The sequence below is a fragment of the Carettochelys insculpta genome, chromosome 3, assembly GCF_033958435.1.
Source record: "Carettochelys insculpta isolate YL-2023 chromosome 3, ASM3395843v1, whole genome shotgun sequence".
NCBI lineage: Eukaryota > Metazoa > Chordata > Testudines > Carettochelyidae > Carettochelys > Carettochelys insculpta.
In genome coordinates this window covers 109,794,952-109,812,388 of record NC_134139.1, presented here as the reverse complement: position 1 = coordinate 109,812,388, position 17,437 = coordinate 109,794,952, and the positions used below count along the sequence as shown (strand labels likewise).

Sequence of the window (17,437 nt, the reverse complement as noted above, 5' to 3'; positions counted from 1 at the left end):
TGGCTGCTGTTCATAGAATCCCTGGGTTGGAATCCACAGTAGTGAGCAGTCCTGGATTTCCTTGCCAGCTACAGGCAAAGGGGCATAAACCACAAGCAGAGGACAGGCCTGATTTGGGAGCCTGAAAAAATGGCCTAATTTAAAATGTCCAAAGCCAAGGCTGATTGCTCTGGTGAGTTCAAGTAAACTGTTTACTCCTGGACTCTTCAGTACCACAGAAAGGGTTCATTTGAATGTTGTGACTGGGCCAGAGGCCAAACCTCAACCCATCAAGAACAGCCTGCAACCTCCAAAGAACATGAGGAGTGAGAAAAGGACTATGATATTGCACTCTGCCACTTGGAGGTTCTTCAAAGGTGATTGTCCCATTATATCTGTAAGCCAACGTCCAATGTGAAACTCATTGTTTGTTTCACAATAAACAAAGTGCTATTCTGATAGACAACAAGATGTCTGTATTGGTGTCCCATTAAAATGGAGTGTTAATTGTTTCTCCTATTTCAATGGCGGTGTAGAGAAAGAAAAATAAAAATAGATGAGCAGGAAGGGAAGCATAAGGAACATATCTATCTATCTATCTATATAGATAGATAGGTATCGCTAGTTGCAGGCCTCCATTCGTCCCCCATGTAAACCCATATGTACCTCAGCATGTCTTTTGGAGGGTGTGTAGTAAGACAGTTTCAGAAACAATTGCATCAGAGAGCACAATGAAAAACTCATTCAGTGAAAAAGTTTCCTTGTATATAAATATGCTTGACTCCCTGGGGCTGGGAACAAAATACAGTCTTCTTTCCTTCTCGCTCCCTCCTCACAGAACTGCAGGCACAACACTGCTGGTGATCATTGTGAGAGGTGCGCAGTCGGATTCTATGGGAATGTCCAAGGATCTCCAGAGGATTGCCATCCTTGTGCTTGTCCTCTAACCATTCCCAGCAACAAGTAAGCCAGTGGCATTAAGCTACCTACTTCAGCCAATAATAGCATTGTCTTGGTCTCACTCAAGGCCCTCAGTCAGCTGTACACAGTCTAAGTGCACTGAAAAAAATGCCCAATCCATTTCACTAATTGATCTTGCTGAAAGGCTCAGGGATTGCTCCCCTGCTAATTAGTGATGAATAAATTAATAATGGATAGAAAAGCAGTTCTCTGCAGATAATGAATGTTTGTTGCAAAAGGTTTCCAATAAGTGAAGCTAAAGCAGAGCTCAAGTACAGTGTAGCCACGAGGGAACTGTAAATAGTCTTTTGCTTATATACTGTGTTAGTATAAATGTATTACAGTGCCTTTCTCTTTCTACTTTGCAATTTATTGATTTCTTATTTAATGTTACATGGATTTGAGGCAATTTCGGAAGGATAGAATAGTTTGAAAGCAAAGTAGTTATTGCAGCATCCATTTTATTCGTAGTCTTATGCTAATGAACCTTCCTACCCCTCTCTCTCCTTGTTTCCTACAAATGATAGTTGAGATTTGTTTGTTATTGTGGTGGGAAGCCCTATGTACCCTTAGGTAGGCCTGCTGAAAGGATAGGGGGCAACTCTCCCAGGGCCCAGCAATTTAAAAGGGCCCAGCAGTGACAGCCTAAGCCCTGGGTCCTTTAAATTGCCACTGGAGCCCCTCACTCCAGATTGCTCTGAGGGTTGGCTTGGACTGGGGGCATAGCACAGTGCAGCCTGGGTGCTGCTGAGGACAGCTGCCCCCAGCCCTGCCCATTCCACCCATTCTTTGTTGTTTTTTAAGAGTCATGATCACACTTCTGAAAGGCTGTGGGGCATGCAGCTTTCTCTAAGAATTTGTTCTGTGCTTTTCTCACTGATAGACCTGTAGGGTATGCTAATACATGCTTTGGTCAGTATGCTTCACCCTTGAGATCTCAACTTCTGGCTTCCTGATTTTATAATTTTAGGAGTGAGTTTTGGGGTTTTGGGTGGAAAGCATTCTTTCATGAGTGGCAAACAACATTGAGAATCCTTTCAGAGTTCATAAGTGCTGAGTCTAGCTCAAACAAAGCAATTACTAAAGGGTGAGTCAAGTTGTTCCCTTTTCCCTAGGAAATTGCTATGCAAGCTCCATAGCTCTTCCAACTCTTATAAGCCTTGCCAGTGAAAGACTTGAATCCAGTTTCTTCATAGCAGCACAAAGCTTTGCCCTCTGAGACACGGTCCACAAGCCTTATTTTTCACAGAAACGGTTTTCTTGTATTGATTAGTTTAACCTTAGCTTTGGTAAGTGTCAGCCCGATGACATTTGTTCAGTTGGACTTTACAAGCTCTTCAGAATAATATTGGAGATGAAAAAAAATCAGTCAGACACTCTATTGCAGAGTAATAATAAGACTACAGACACACAGACAAAATACACACATGCTGGTAATTGAATGACACAATTTGACAAAATAACATTTTTGAATGAATATAAGTCAATTATTTTTATTTTTAAAGTTTTACAAGAATCTAGCTAAGTTTAAGGCTCTTAAATTTTTAAAGATGTTTTTGTAGGTTTGCACAATCAGCATTCAGCTACAAATAAGATGACCTGAAAAACTGGAGAGAGTAAGTTGCTTTTGGGTGTGTGGATCTATTTTCATGGAGTTGAAATGTGTTGGATAATGAGTTTGTGAGGACTAGATCAATTTGTTTACGTTTTATGCAAAGGTGTAATTTTTATTACTTGTTCAAGTGCTATTGATTTAAAGCATTATAAGGATGCTGACTGCACAATACCAAAGGGGAGTTCTGGGCCATCACCTCCTCAGTGCTTTTTCAGCATTAATCTGGTTTGGCATTCCCTGCACAAATAGTTGGATAAATTTTGTAGCACTGCACTATTTTGCTACTTAGATGTGTTTCCCCATTTTTGAAACAGTGAGTACAGGATCCTGATTTACTAGTCTTCCAATAGCACTCTACCATACACATCTTTCCTGGGCATGCACTACAGTCACAGTTTTATCATATGCATGTTACCAGAGCTCATCATCTGTATCTAAATTCATTCATTCACTGCTTGAGCTGAAAGAAATTTTTCTTTCATTAGGGTAGTATCATGGCAAGAGTGTGATATCATCACAAATGATCTTGCCAGATTCTTTAATGACCCCTTCCTAGCCAAAGCTCAGAACCAATATTCCATCCTCATGCTTCTTGGATTATTAGCCATCTTTGATGTCATCATCCAGGCTCTTCTTGAAATTATATCCTCCCTGGGCTTCTGTTACTCTAGCCCATCCTGAATTTAACCCTACTTGTATGATCGATCCTTCAAAGAAGTCTCAGGCTACGTACACACAGAAGAACTATATTGGGATACCAAAATACCTACTCTGTGTCTTTGACATGTACCAGTTATTTTGAAATACTGGGCATGCTATTTTGGCATTCCTGTACTCCTTGTTGCAGGAGGCATTTGGACAATAAGATATGCAATTTGAGTAAGATACTTTAAAGACTAACAAAATAATTTCTTAGGTGATGAGCTTTCATGAGACAGACCCACTCAGAGTGAGATGACAGATTAATGCAGTACAGTAGAAATGGCTATTTATTCTTTTTTTTTTTTCCTGTGTTAGCTTTAGCCCTTCTTGTGTTGTGGAAGGTCGCAGTGATTACCGATGTACTGCTTGCCCACCTGGATATGAAGGCCAGTACTGTGAAAGGTATGGTAATTAGGCAGAGTTAGAGAGAGAGAAATGGAAAGGGGATAATGTAGAAAGAGGCATGTTTACTTTCAACAGATGTCAGTAAACAATTCAGTACCCTCTAACTATGCTTTTTTTGGTAAGTTATTTCCTGTTCTATATCAGGTTGAAAATCTGGGTTTATCAGGTACTTTACCAACTTCTATTGTAAATTAATAGAGGAGAAACTCATTAATGAAAAAATTCTATTGGTTTAGTGTTTTTTACTCCACATTCTTCTTCATTGCAACCCAAGATATAGAGAAAACTGTACGCTTCTCTAAAATTAAGTACTTCATATATAGTATACCTGATGTCATCCTAAAATTCCCTTTTTTTGCTATCAGGGAATCCTTCTTGACTTTAACTACAAGGGAGAAATTTACAGTTAGAGCTATTAATAAACAAAGAGACTGCAGTTGTCCTAGTTATAATAACAAAGGGTGGTATGCAGAGCTTTTCCTTACCCATAACCAAAATATGAAATTGCGTAGGGCATCCAAAAATCTGGGGCACCACTGGGTCTTAATGTCTACCCACCCACCTCATCCTGTGCCTGTGGCTCTGTTCTGTGGCTCTGCTTTCTCTGGAGTGGACCTAATTAACAGAAAAGTGAAAAAGCTTGCCAGGTCTATTAGCTGATATTGAAACTTTGAAAGAGCCATCAAGTGGTAATGAAACCATTTAACAATCATTTGCCAACCCCTTAGATATCCTGTTAGTTTCTGAATTTACTGGATTAGTCATTCCCCCACCACTCCCCCCATTTGCCATTGAGCATAGGGCCACCAATTTAACAGTCCTGCAGAGGGCCCCATAAATCCTAGGGATGTCTCTGATGCATTAGACAGTAGCAATAAGATAACTACAGTTAGCAGGAGATTATTAATACAGGTTGAACCCCTCAGACTGGGCCTTTCTGATGCAAACTATGGATGTTCCTGGACCAGAGAGCCCTGGAGGCCAGGAGGGCAGGCAGGCCAGTGGTTGGGAGCCCTGTAGCAGGAAGATTGTGTGGGCCAGCAGCAGCAGCAGCAGCAGCAGCAGCAGCAGCAGCAGAGCCAGAGTCTGGCTGCAGGGCTGGTGGCCCTGCTGTGGCCTGGAGCCCAAATAGCAGGGGGCTTGGCAGCAATCTTCCCTGTTCCAGCTAACTCCCTCATTTGAGACTGATCAGGTCCCAAGGATGCCAGGCCAGGAAGGTCCAGCCTATACAAATTTCGTTTCTAACCACAACAACCAGGCAGTCTCTTGGGCAGAAATTAGGAGTCTCTTGATAACAGATAGATCATGGGGAAGATTTCAAGTCAGTCTGTTGTAGAGGTTTTTTTCTTGTAGTGTGGGGGGAGGGGATCTTGAGTGTCTACACAGCTTTTAGAGACCATTAGGCCTTCACAACACTTTTGCCCAGACCTAGAGTCCTGATTGCAATGTACATATTGATCATAGCTTTGTGCCTATAATCGGTTGGTTAAATGGTATGCAAATAGTCATAAACTGACAACATTTGAAAAAAAGAGTCTTGTCTTGACATCTTCAGACCAGGCAAATATAATATGCTATGTATTCTCGATAGGTCAAATCTGTGTTGCTACTTTTAATGTCTAGATGTTCCCCTGGCTATACCGGTGACCCAAGAACACCAGGAGGCTCCTGCCAGGAATGTGAGTGTGACCCATATGGTTCGCTGCCTGTCCCCTGCGACCCTGTCACCGGACAGTGCACTTGCAAGCCTGAATCCACAGGGTGGACTTGTGCAGGCTGCAAGCACCGGCATGTGCGTGATGGCACGGAGTGCATTTGTAAGTATACTAATATTACCTCTGGGGGCTTCATGGGGGTTTTTGTTGCATCTCAGGAATTCAATCTTGCTGTGGTGTCAGTGAGTTCCGTAGGTGGTTCTTTCTGAAAATATCCACTCTACGTATCATTTCACTGGCTTTCTGGCCTCCCATTTTCACAGGCATCATGTTGCTGGGAAAATCTTCAGTACAGTTTAATACTATCTTTGAAAATCAACAACAAGGCTCTGAAGGACTTCTTTTAGTCAATTTCAAAGTTTGCAGTTTTGCCAAAGACTGGGGCTGCTACTGTGACAGATTAAAGATCTGTTTTTTTTGAATATTTTAGTAGGCTTCTAAATGCTTAATCAGCAGTTCTACTGCTTTTTGCCATGAATCATACTGAAAAGTATTCATCAAGTCTTATAGAAAGCCTTGGACTTGTTGGTTCATGACCTCCTATTGAAAGCCAGAAGAGAAGCATTCAGGTTTCAATCTGTTCAGGAATGAAGAAAGTATTTTGCTTAAAAGATAAAATGAATACCAATGTACCCTAAAACACTGTTGAGTTAAATTTTACAAAACTCGTGCCATTTGCCCTTGCCTACAGTTTTTGTGTGTTCAAACTGTCTTCTCTTTTATTATTTTTTGCATTTGGTTTCCATGAAATTGGATATTATGTTTGTACTGAACTCATAGTTTCATTTTTCTGTGATAATTCCTTATGCATTATCAAAAGCACATAAAAATCAGGTTGCAGAATCTATTCTTAGACACTTAGTCAATCCTGAATTGAAATAAGGCATTTTCTTCTCCAAAAAATGAATGGGAACTAATTTAATTGTGACCATTCCCCCCCACCCTGGACCTTCATGTCATTGTTCCCTTTAAAACAGAATACAGATAGGGATCCAATAAGACCCAGCACATAATATTTTTTCTATGCATACTTGAATATATTGGCAGGGCACAATTAATTGGTTCTAATGTTTTGTCTGAATTTTATCTTGTTATTGAATTTTAATTGAAGCTTTTTCATTTTGTGATTGTTTTTCAAGTTAGGCACACATAAAGCCAGAGCAGAGAGGCACCATAAAACTAAGTTTTATTTTTGCATTGAGTGAAATCCTGGAGTACTCATTTTTTCCTTACTCATCCTAAATTTTCCAGCAACATCATTAAGGAGTCAGGTCCTATCACTATTAAATCAGCTAATGCATAATCAGGACAAAATGCAAGTGTGTAACACAAGCAATGCAAATCAACCTAAAATAGACATTAACACCAAAAATTGATATAGAATAACATAACAGCTTGTATCCATGAGGAGCTAAGTACATCTATTGTTTTTTGCGATGAATAGTGGAGACCTCTTTACTTAATAGACCTGAAGCTGTATGATGCAATACATTCCAGTTTGTGCTCCTGGGCCTTTGGCACTCTCAGGAAGCACTCTGAATTGGCAGCATGGGGATTGTAAGTGTGCACACTGGAGCGTTTGGTCAACAAAACTCGTGGAGCATCCACACAAAATGCGTTTTGTCAACAGCAGCTGTCGATTAAAAAAAAGCTGTGTAGTCATTCCGGTGGCCCTTTTGTCGACAGAACTGATCAAAAGATCAATCCACTTTTATGTGTAGCAGTGATGTGTCGACAGAAGTTTTGTCAGAACATCTCTTCCAACAATACATTCTGTAGACAGTTGTTTCTAGTGTAGACATAGCCATAGTGCCAGCTTTCTTGAATGAAATATTCCCGCTGCATAGGAGCCAACATTCCTTGACAATGAACAGAGAGCTTGATGGGAAAGTTCAGTAAAAGTGCTGAAAAAGGACACTATGCTCAATTAGTAAAAAGTATAGTCCATTAGTATCATATTATCCAGAATGCTCCAGTGTTATAGGGCTTGATTCTCTGTTGTCCTGCACCTTGTCTTGTCATTTGCATCAATGCAACATGAGACTACGATGTAAATGCTATCCAGTCAGAATGGCAGTGTTTTACACCCTCTTTAGTTTTGTGAATGAGAGCAGAACAATGGACCATCAAGCCATATTGTGCACAGCTACCTACCTATAAATATGAGCTGCTTTTCCTAGTGTGGTGCCCAAAGAAAGCCACATAAAGCCATAGGTAGGTACCTAAATGCAAATGGCCTGATTTTCAGATGTGGTCAGCACCCACAGCTCCCAGTAAAGTCAATGGTAATTTATAAAATACAATACACAATATTAATGGAATATTAAAGGAACATAAGAAAAATAAGTCTGTTGTTATTGTGTTATCTAGTACAGGCTGAACCTCTCTAGTCTGACATCCTTGGGACCTGACCAGTACTGAACAAGAGAATTTGCCAGACCACAGCAGGTCAATATTGTCTAGCAGCACTACCAACACTTCCGCTGCCTACTGGGCTCTTAGAAGATATTTAGGGGTAAATTACAGCAGAATAACAGCATAGAACCATGAGAGCCAGGGCTGGTGGCTGTAAACAAACTTTATGTAACCAGGGGAAACTTGGCCTCACCTGTAATAAGTGGTCATCCAGCTAACTACAATAATGCTGGATTATGGATGTTGGCAGTGGAGAGAGTGTCTTACTAGAGAGGTTCAAGCTATAGTAATAGCACCAAAATTGTCAGTGAATTTTCAGCTCAGCTTGTATATTTTGTGCATGAAAATAACGTATAAACAAAACAACATCAGTATTGTTTGCATGAGCAAATGGGTTTTAGCATTTGCACACACAAGTGAAAGTGCTCAAAATTCCACATAGCAGTGCTTGTGTATACCACATTGCAAGTGTGCAGTTTGAGGTACTTTAACTACTGTGCATGTGGATCATTGTCAAAAGCATGGGTAAGGTGGTCATCACGGTAGCATTTAAGTGTAAAACATTATCAGCACAAAAATGTTATTATTGAAGTGATCAATGTAACTAATCTGTGCTTAAGAAATAATGCTGCATTTTTACGCACATCACTGTTCCTGGTTGTGCAGCACAGTAGATCACTGTTCTAATCTTGTACTGTATCATGTAAGTCAGATTTCTCTCTACTCCCCATTTCCAGAGGTCTGCTGTTCAAGTGACAGGTCGGGGTTATCCCTAACATAGTGGAAACCTGAAGTAGTCTAGAGCCCATCTGCCCAACATATGCTCCAGCCCTATCCAGGGCATTCTGGGGGCATGTCCGAGACAAGAAGTGTTGGTGATGCACTGCTGCATTCCCCAAAGATCACCAGCTGTCAAAGGGTCCATCAAAAGCCATTGCACAGAGGCATCATTTAGAAAAGCCTTGAGACATTTCCTACTTCCCCAATGCTCTGGTGCATTTGAGGAACTGGGTCCTTTATCCTTTTTATATTTCAGCATGCACTTTTAAAACATTTTCCCATAAAATGCAGTAAAATCGTTATGGCTACTCACTTTCCACTATAATGAAACCATAATAATATTGATTAAGTAGTAATAGTGACTAAAATGGAATGAAAGAATACCCCATAAGGAATAATATATGTGTGCAATATTTTAAACAAATGCTATACAAGTATTCACTTGGGTATTTTTGTTCTTCTCAATACTTTTCATATTAATGTCCACTGGTGCATTGGTGGTAATTGCAAGAATTGTGATGTAACATCCTATGCTATTAAATGCTTTTAAATGGTCTAGCTTAATACAAATATACTGACATATACAAAGAGAGATAGTTATTAGTAATATAAATTTTAAACTAGTCCTGTTAAACTACTAATATTTGAATTTATCACATCTAATATTTGTCCAGTGATTTTTGGGTAGTTAACACCCAATGATTTTGCTAATGAATTTTTGGAAGTGTTCTTTAAATGGCAGTACCATACGTAAAAACAGGACATAAAAGTTAAGGAATGCACATTGAAATCCTATTAAAAGTAATTTTTAACCAATCTATTAAAATGCATTTAAATGTAACACTTTAATTTACATTTCCTTTTAGTTTAAACTCTTAATCATGGAACAATTTATAGAGAATAGGAAAAACACACCAGAGACATATGCATTTATATTTAAACAATCTTATTTTTAAGTGAACATAACATTTATTTACAATGTAGTATCATCTTGCCTAGCATCTGTAACTATTTAACATCATTTTTGTTTTGTGGGTGGCATTTTTGTCAGTGTTTTGTAATAATTATATTTTAGAGATCCACAGGCAGAATGAGTTAAAGGGTGATTTTTTAAAAAAACATATGATAGTTGTACAAAGGGAAAAATTTGTTTAGTCACATAATAACAGAAAGATAATTACATGGGGATAGCATAGACAGATGGAATAAACCTCCTTATTATACTCCCAGAACAAAACAATATTTGGAGTAGTCTGATGAGCTGTTAGGGCAGTGATGAGAAAAATTATATTCAAAAATTAATTTCTTATGAGAAGTCCGATAATCTGAATAGCCTAGTTTGCCTCTGAATTAATTCTAATGTAATTGTATTGTTAAGTAAGTAATTCTGGAACATATATGGGCTTGTCTACACTGCCACCTTCCTTTGAAGGAAGGATGATAATTAGGGTGTTGAGAGTTTACTAATGAAGTGCTGCAGTGTATAGGCAGCACTTCATAAGCAAATTCCTCCCTACGGCAACGTCGAAGTTTTAAACTTTGAAGTACCGGCACGCGTCTAGCCACAGTGCACCCGCTGGTACTTCGAAGTACCGGGGCAACTTCAAAGTACCAGCAGGTGCGCCATGGCTAGACGCGTGCCGGTACTTCAAAGTTGCCGTGGGGGGAAATTTGCTTAATGAAGTGCTGCCTATGCACGGCAGCACTTCATCAATAAAGTCCCAACACCCTAATTACCTTCCTTTCCTTGAAGAAAGGTGGTAGTGTAGACACAGCCTATGTGTCACCACTTGAGTGGTTCATGCTGAAATACATCGGATGTTCAAAAATTCCAGGGAATGAAGCATTGGTATAGTCAATGTCATGTTGAGAAAGGCCTCCGTACTGAATAACATATTGGATCCTTGAAATTTGTGTTCTTATGTAGTTCATTTTAATATCTCATTTTCCCCTTTTTTGTTCAAACAAACAATAACCTTCATAACCAATATGAAAATTAATAACAGATCTTATTTTTGATTATGCTGGGAACAATTTGTTTATTTTCAAATATAAAAATACCCAGATTTGCTCTGATTACTTAGAGATATTGATATTAATTTGTAATAATTTGCTCTTCTCAGGCACTCTTTGGAGGGTAAGTAATAAAAATACCTATGCAATGTTCAGCATTATAAATGTCACCATTAACCAACAGCTGCCTCAGCCTGGTGTCAGAGATACAGGCAACACAGTACCCTCCTTGTAATAGACATTAGTTGTCTGGGGTAATGTGATGTAAATGTTGATCTTTTGATAGTGACAACTGTATTTCAGAAATATGTGCTTTCCTGTTGTAATTAAAAAGAGATGGCCACCATCCTTTGTGCCCTTTAATAGTTCGGTGTTTGGGTGTAACCTTTTTGCAGCTCTCTGCCCCTTCACCTGCATTAGATGGTTTTAGGCACAGAAACTTAAAATTGTGTACATGACTGCAATACGTAACTCAGCATTTCAAATGCTCTCATACTTGTCCTGTCTCCCCCTTTCACCTCCCATTTTGTATGAGCCAAAGCCTATTGAAGTCAATGAGAATATTTCCATTCATGTCAGCTGGATTTAGATCAAGTCTATTGTCTTTTGCATCTCTGATCCTGCAAAGACTTACACATGCTTAACTTTGTGTTCTATGAGTAGTTCTAGTGACTTTCACAGGACAGTTCAGAGTGCATAAAATCACAAGTGGGTCTTTGCAGGATTAGGGCCTTAGATTGTAAGATCACCTGGACCAGGACTAAGCTTTCCTGTGCATTTGTACAGTGGCTAGCACAATCCTATTTGGCCCCAAGTCTTCTGAGAGCTTCTAAGCTTTTCTGTAATACAAATAAAAAGCAGTAAAATAAGAACTCCCCTGCTGAGCACTTTTCAGGGGATCAATTCAGGTTTATCTGTAAAAGTTTCATCACAGCATTTCGATATGTACAGCGATATTTAAACAACAAACTCCTAGCTTCAGCTATGTGCTGCCATCATGGTCCTCATATGTACACAAGGACTTGAAAGGTGAAAAATAAGAGGGAAAGGAAAAAAATAATGTCAGACAAATAGAAAAGCTATAAATATGTTTAATTGTACAAAATTTTGTTTATGGCGTTTAACCCTGTGAAAAGAGATGGACCTTCCAGTATACCATGCAACCAATAAACCTGCATTCTCCTGTGTGTCAACCCCAAGTGGGATAGCATCAGGAGCAGCTGCGATTGCAATCCCATGTGCAGAGAATGCCATTTTTCTCTACAAAATGGCAGACTCCGTGTGGCATGACTTCTCCTGGAGGCTTCCTGGGAATTCACACTGTGCAGGGGATGGTGTTTTGTAGAGCAAAACATTGTTATCCATGCCTTCTGTGGTGGCACGAAGCAATACCTCTGAAAATAGGGTTATGAAGGCAAAAGGTTTGACAACCACTGCATCAGCCTCTGCATGTTTAAATCTATAATTTTGCTAGCTGCTGAGTCTCAGCCATCTGAAACAAATGGGGGATTATGAACAGTGGAGAGTAGACATGAACCTGAGCCATAAAATTTTGATCCAGATCTGAGTGTGAGGTTTGCCAAAATTTAGACATACAGATCACAGCTGAAATCCTCCTACTGCGAAGTGAATGGCAAAATTTAAAATACATTAAACGAAAGCAGGATTTCCCTTCCTTTTCCCCAAATGAGAAAGGGTACAAAATGGTAAAAGACTGGTTGATTTCATGAATGTTCTGCACTATCAAGGAAGATGTATGGGACTGAATCCAAGTTCACTCTACCATGTGCTTGCAGAAGGAGGAGTAGATAGTAGTCAACATTAAAAAGTCAACAACTATCAGAAGTTATCATATAGGCTACATCTACACTACAGTGATCCTTCAAAATAAGTTCTGGAAAATCTTTTCTGAAGAAACTTCTTTCAAAAGAGCATGTCCACATACAAAAGGGCAGATCAAAAAAATTGATCCACTTTTTCAATAGAGAGCATCCACACAGCTCCCACTCTTTCAGAAGAATGGACATGGGATTGTAAAATCCAGTACCAAATCCTCTTTCAAAAGAAGGGTCCATGTCCATCTACACATGCTTTTTTTCAAAAGTAGCTTTCAAAAGAAGGTGCTCTTCCTGATCCAGGTGCTTCCGAAAGAAGAGCAGTGTTCTTTCAATTTTGGATCAAAAGAGCACAATCTGTGTGCAGACATTCTGTATGTTCTTTTGAAAAAGGGCCGGATTTTCTGAAAGAATTTACTAGTTTAGATGCAAACATAGTGACATCAGCAATTCCATGGATTTTCCTTATGCTTAAATTGGGAAATAACCCTGGTTGTAGTGTGATGTATTGGCACTCTAATAGTGATGGCAATATTTAAGGCAACATTCAGGGTTCAGTTGCTCAAGGATAATTTCAGCCACAGTAGTTTGCTCTTTTTGTCCTGCAGAGCTTACACTGACATGAATGAGATTCCTGCACATTTAGAGAGAATGGTGTATTAGGATTGAAGTATGTGTAGCACTGAGAACAAATTTCTGCTCTTAGACACTGATAGCAGGGAGGAATGTTTGCTTTGCTCTGGAGTAGTTGCTCTCAATTTTGGTTTTTTAAAGAACAACTTAAAAATTGCTAAGGGTCTTGGCAAACCACTTAATGATTTTTCCCTTACATTTAATTATTATAAAGCGCTTTGGATAAAAATGCCATATAAAAAGTTTAACAATAGGGTTTTTTGTTTTACAAATGAAAGCATTCCCCCTAATATTTTAATATCAGTAGGGGGTTTCTCCCCTGCCACAGCAGCCATAGAGCTACTGTGCAGTGCAAAGGGTGCAGTTGAGTTTTTTTCTCTGGAAAGTGCAGACTTACATGTTCCAATTTCTTCTGACCCCTTTTCCTCACCCTACTGCATCCCACCTACCCATTTTTCCCCAGCCAGAGCTACCACCTGACCTTACATGTGATGGTCCAGGCACCTATTTAGTGGAGCCACCCCTGCGAGCCACAGATTACGTGAGCAGCCCTCCATTTTCTCATGTGTGGCCACCCAGGTGTGCACCTTAGAGGGAACTATCCTCCAGACCTGCCTACTGTGTGGCACAGGGAGCAGTTGCCCCAGAGCCTGGTGTTCCTAACTGCTGCCTCCACTGCTAACACAGGAGCAGCTGTGGCAGGTGCCTTGAGCCCTTTAAATTGGAGTGTTGTGCTGGATAGTCCTGGCAGATCTGAGGGCTAGTGGAGGGTTCGGGGGAAGGGGATGGTAAAGCACAGTCTGGTTGCTACAGCCCCTCCCCTTCCACTCAAAACCCACCTTTTTGGGAGCATGGAGCTGTCCCCTCCCCCACATTGTCTAAGGGCCATGCAAATCTGTCAGCCCCCTCCTGCTATCCATGGACCACCTGAATGGATCTCATGCACCTCAGTGTGGTCCATGGACCACAGTTTGAGACCATCTGCTCTAGAGCATTCACTTTTACAAAAAAGTATTGATACTGTTTATCTCAGGAATAAGTCCATCTCTGTCCTACTCATTCAGAAAGAGCCTTTAAAACATAGTGTATAATAATGATTCCAAACACTAGAGTTTACAGTGGTTTTTCTGCAGTGTTTTGGATCATTATGGCTACGTCTACACGTGCACCCAACTTCGAAATAGCTTATTTCGATGTTGCGACATCGAAATAGGCTATTTCGATGAATAACGTCTACACGTCCTCCAGGGCTGGCAACGTCGATGTTCAACTTCGACGTTGCTCAGCCCAACATCGAAATAGGCACAGCGAGGGAACGTCTACACGCCAAAGTAGCACACATCGAAATAAGGGAGCCAGGCACAGCTGCAGACAGGGTCACGGGGCGGACTCAACAGCAAGTCGCTCCCTTAAAGGGCCCCTCCCAGACACACTTTCATTAAACAGTGCAAGATACACAGAGCCAACAACTAGTTGCAGACCCTGTATATGCAGCACGGACCCCCAGCTGCAGCAGCAGCAGCCAGAAGCCCTGGGCTAAGGGCTGCTGCCCACGGTGACCACAGAGCCCCGCAAGGGCTGGAGAGAGAGTATCTCTCAACCCCCCAGCTGATGGCCGCCATGGAGGACCCCGCTATTTCGATGTTGCGGGACGCGGATCGTCTACACGTCCCTACTTCGATGTTGAACGTCGAAGTAGGGCGCTATTCCCATCCGCTCATGGGGTTAGCGACTTCGACGTCTCGCCGCCTAACGTCGATTTCAACTTCGAAATAGCGCCCAACACGTGTAGACGTGACGGGCGCTATTTCGAAGTTACTGCCGCTACTTCGAAGTAGCGTGCACGTGTAGACGCAGCCTATGAGAGTATTCCATGTGGATATTTTTATAATGGAAATTCCATGTCACATGAAGGCTTGAAAGTTAAAAAAGGGAATAAATAAAGAGGACATTGAGAGATCTTGTGAGATCTTTGTGCTGTACGGAGGACTTACAGAAAAAAGGAGGATTTGGTGGAGAGACTTTAAAATAAGATATGATCTAAGTGTACTGAAAAAAAATCTGATTCCATTATCATTGTCTTTAGCTTTTCTTACTTAAAATAGGTAAGTGGGTAGATGTCTTAAAACATAGTATATCTTGAAGTGTCATTTAGTATGAGATCAGTGTTTGTGAAACTGTTTTTCTTTGGCATACATGCTTTCTGAGAGGCTTTTCACTGGGGGGTAAGTCAGAATATTCACAGTACATATTATGAATGAGAAATTGCAGTGAAAACTGAAAATAAAATACTTTGTTTTAATTGCCAGCTGAAAACGTTATGATAGTGTACTAGATTCACCCCTTACACAAGTGTGCTGCTATAATTTGAATTATTTGGTAATGTTGGATGCAGATTTATGCTGACAATTTTATAGATAAAGCTTTCGAAGCTTTTAATCACATAAAATACATTCATACTCTTGAAATATTTTCTGTTATGCCATTACACTTCAGACTGCGTATGGAAGGACCTGTCTCTTCTCCTCCGCTGTGGTCCTGACAATGTAGTTTGTCTTTGCTAATAGGTGTTAATTTATATCATGTGGTCACAGAACACTTATCAAATGGCAGTTGTTTATTCATTAAGAATACTTCATGTTTTTAGAAGCTATGTTTCCTGTAACAGTGAATTAACTTTGGTTTCAACTTGCTGCCCATTTTAATTTCCAGTCATTTCAAAATTGAGGGCAACTAGAAATTCCTCGTTTCATACAATATAAAGAATAATGTAAATCAAAATAAAATAAAATATCCCTAAAATAATTCCTGCACTTTAAAAAGAAGATTGTATTGCTACTCAACAATTGATTTACGCCCTCCAACATGGCTATTAGGTCTGTGTGCCTTATTTATCAGACAGATGTTGGTGTATATAAAACACAGAGCTTGCCATAAAACTTGCCTTTAGCTTATGGAAATATGTTTTCTCTGTCTAAATATGCCGATGACAAGAAGTGGGTCAGTAATAGGCTTTTTTATATACAACATAAACCAGAATATAAAGGTCTTCACTAGAACAATTATTAAGCCCTTCATCTCAAACAACAAAATATTGAGATGTAGAAGGGAACAATTAAATGAAGAGAAGAACTCTTGAGTTAGCCATATCTATCCTCCTTATAGCCTACCTATTTCTAGCTGCATAAACCAGCTTCCATTTTCTCTCCTGCCTCTCCTTGCTGTAGTAAACCAGCATCCATTCTTCTTTCTACATCCACGATTGGACCGGCTTCCTGCTTCACGATCCCCCTTTGGAATAAGGGAACATTCTGATGACTGTGACTGAACATTATGAAAAGCAGAGGAGATTTAATCTACATGGAACAATAGATTTCAGATGAAGCTGTCATTCTGCATTGAAAATCATCTCCCATGCATCCTATTTTTGTAAAGATGCATATTTTACTTAATGGTTTCCTAGCCAGTAGGCAGCTTAAAAGGGTGTTGTTGAGTGAGATAATTACATCCTTGTAAAATTTTAGGCACAGCCCTCTGTGTCTCTTAGCATCCCCAGTGTATTCATTGTTTCTCAATTACTCCACCTCCAAAATGCTGTATAGCTTTACTGAATCTATGTAACACGTTTGTGCATGATGATGAGAGGCTCATACCCATAGAGAGGCATATCCATAATTTTCTGTTTACTGGGAGAATAACATTAGACTGTAAGTTTATGTGAGCTTCTTTTAATGGCTGATAAGGTGCAGTTGAGAAAATATTCAAACACCTTCAAGACATCTACAGTATACAACAGTCAAATAAACTATAATCTGACTAATGAAATGAAGTGTAGAAAATCACTAAATAATGAGAAGTGATCAGCATTTTTAAACCGCCCCTTTTTGCTGTCTGCATTGCTTTTTAAGTTGCTTGGCTATGCTGCTGTGTGTGGTGTGACTATAAAGTACATAAATGACATGAATTCAAGAGGTTTGCATCTATTCCTAATACATGACAGCACACTCCATAGTTCATTGTTAGTGCTCTTTAGATTTGCTGAATTACCTGCCTTATTTCAATAGACTTCCTCTAAATTGGTTTCTTAAATTAGGATTTTGTACAGGCTAGTCTGTATAATGTGTAATGTTATTTTTTCCTCTTTATCCCAGGTATCTTTTCTAATTTAGCTCCACAGAATTTATACTGTCCCGTTATCAAGTTCTAGATAATATTCCCTTGCTATTGTTTCTATAGTTTTTCTAGTGTCATGTATTTATTTATTTTTAATCATCTGACATTGGTGGCATTGTCTTTCACAGAAGTGTAAGTGTGCTGTAAAAGATTTCTAACTCAAACTTTTTGCCTTAAATGTTTAGCGGGAATAAATATTGTTTACTATCCCT

The 17,437-nt window shown here is 39.7% G+C and overlaps 1 protein-coding gene across 4 annotated transcripts in view; it reads left to right on the top strand.

Moving 5' to 3' along the window:
• The window catches only part of LAMA2 (laminin subunit alpha 2), a 588,677-nt gene that overhangs the window by 407,811 nt on the left and 163,429 nt on the right, over positions 1-17,437 (top strand). For all 4 annotated transcript variants that reach the window (XM_074990592.1, XM_074990590.1, XM_074990591.1 and 1 more), the window contains 3 exons: positions 818-942; positions 3,572-3,658; positions 5,285-5,478. In XM_074990592.1, coding sequence (XP_074846693.1) covers positions 818-942; positions 3,572-3,658; positions 5,285-5,478 — 406 coding nt within the window. The remainder of the gene's footprint in view (positions 1-817; positions 943-3,571; positions 3,659-5,284; positions 5,479-17,437) is intronic.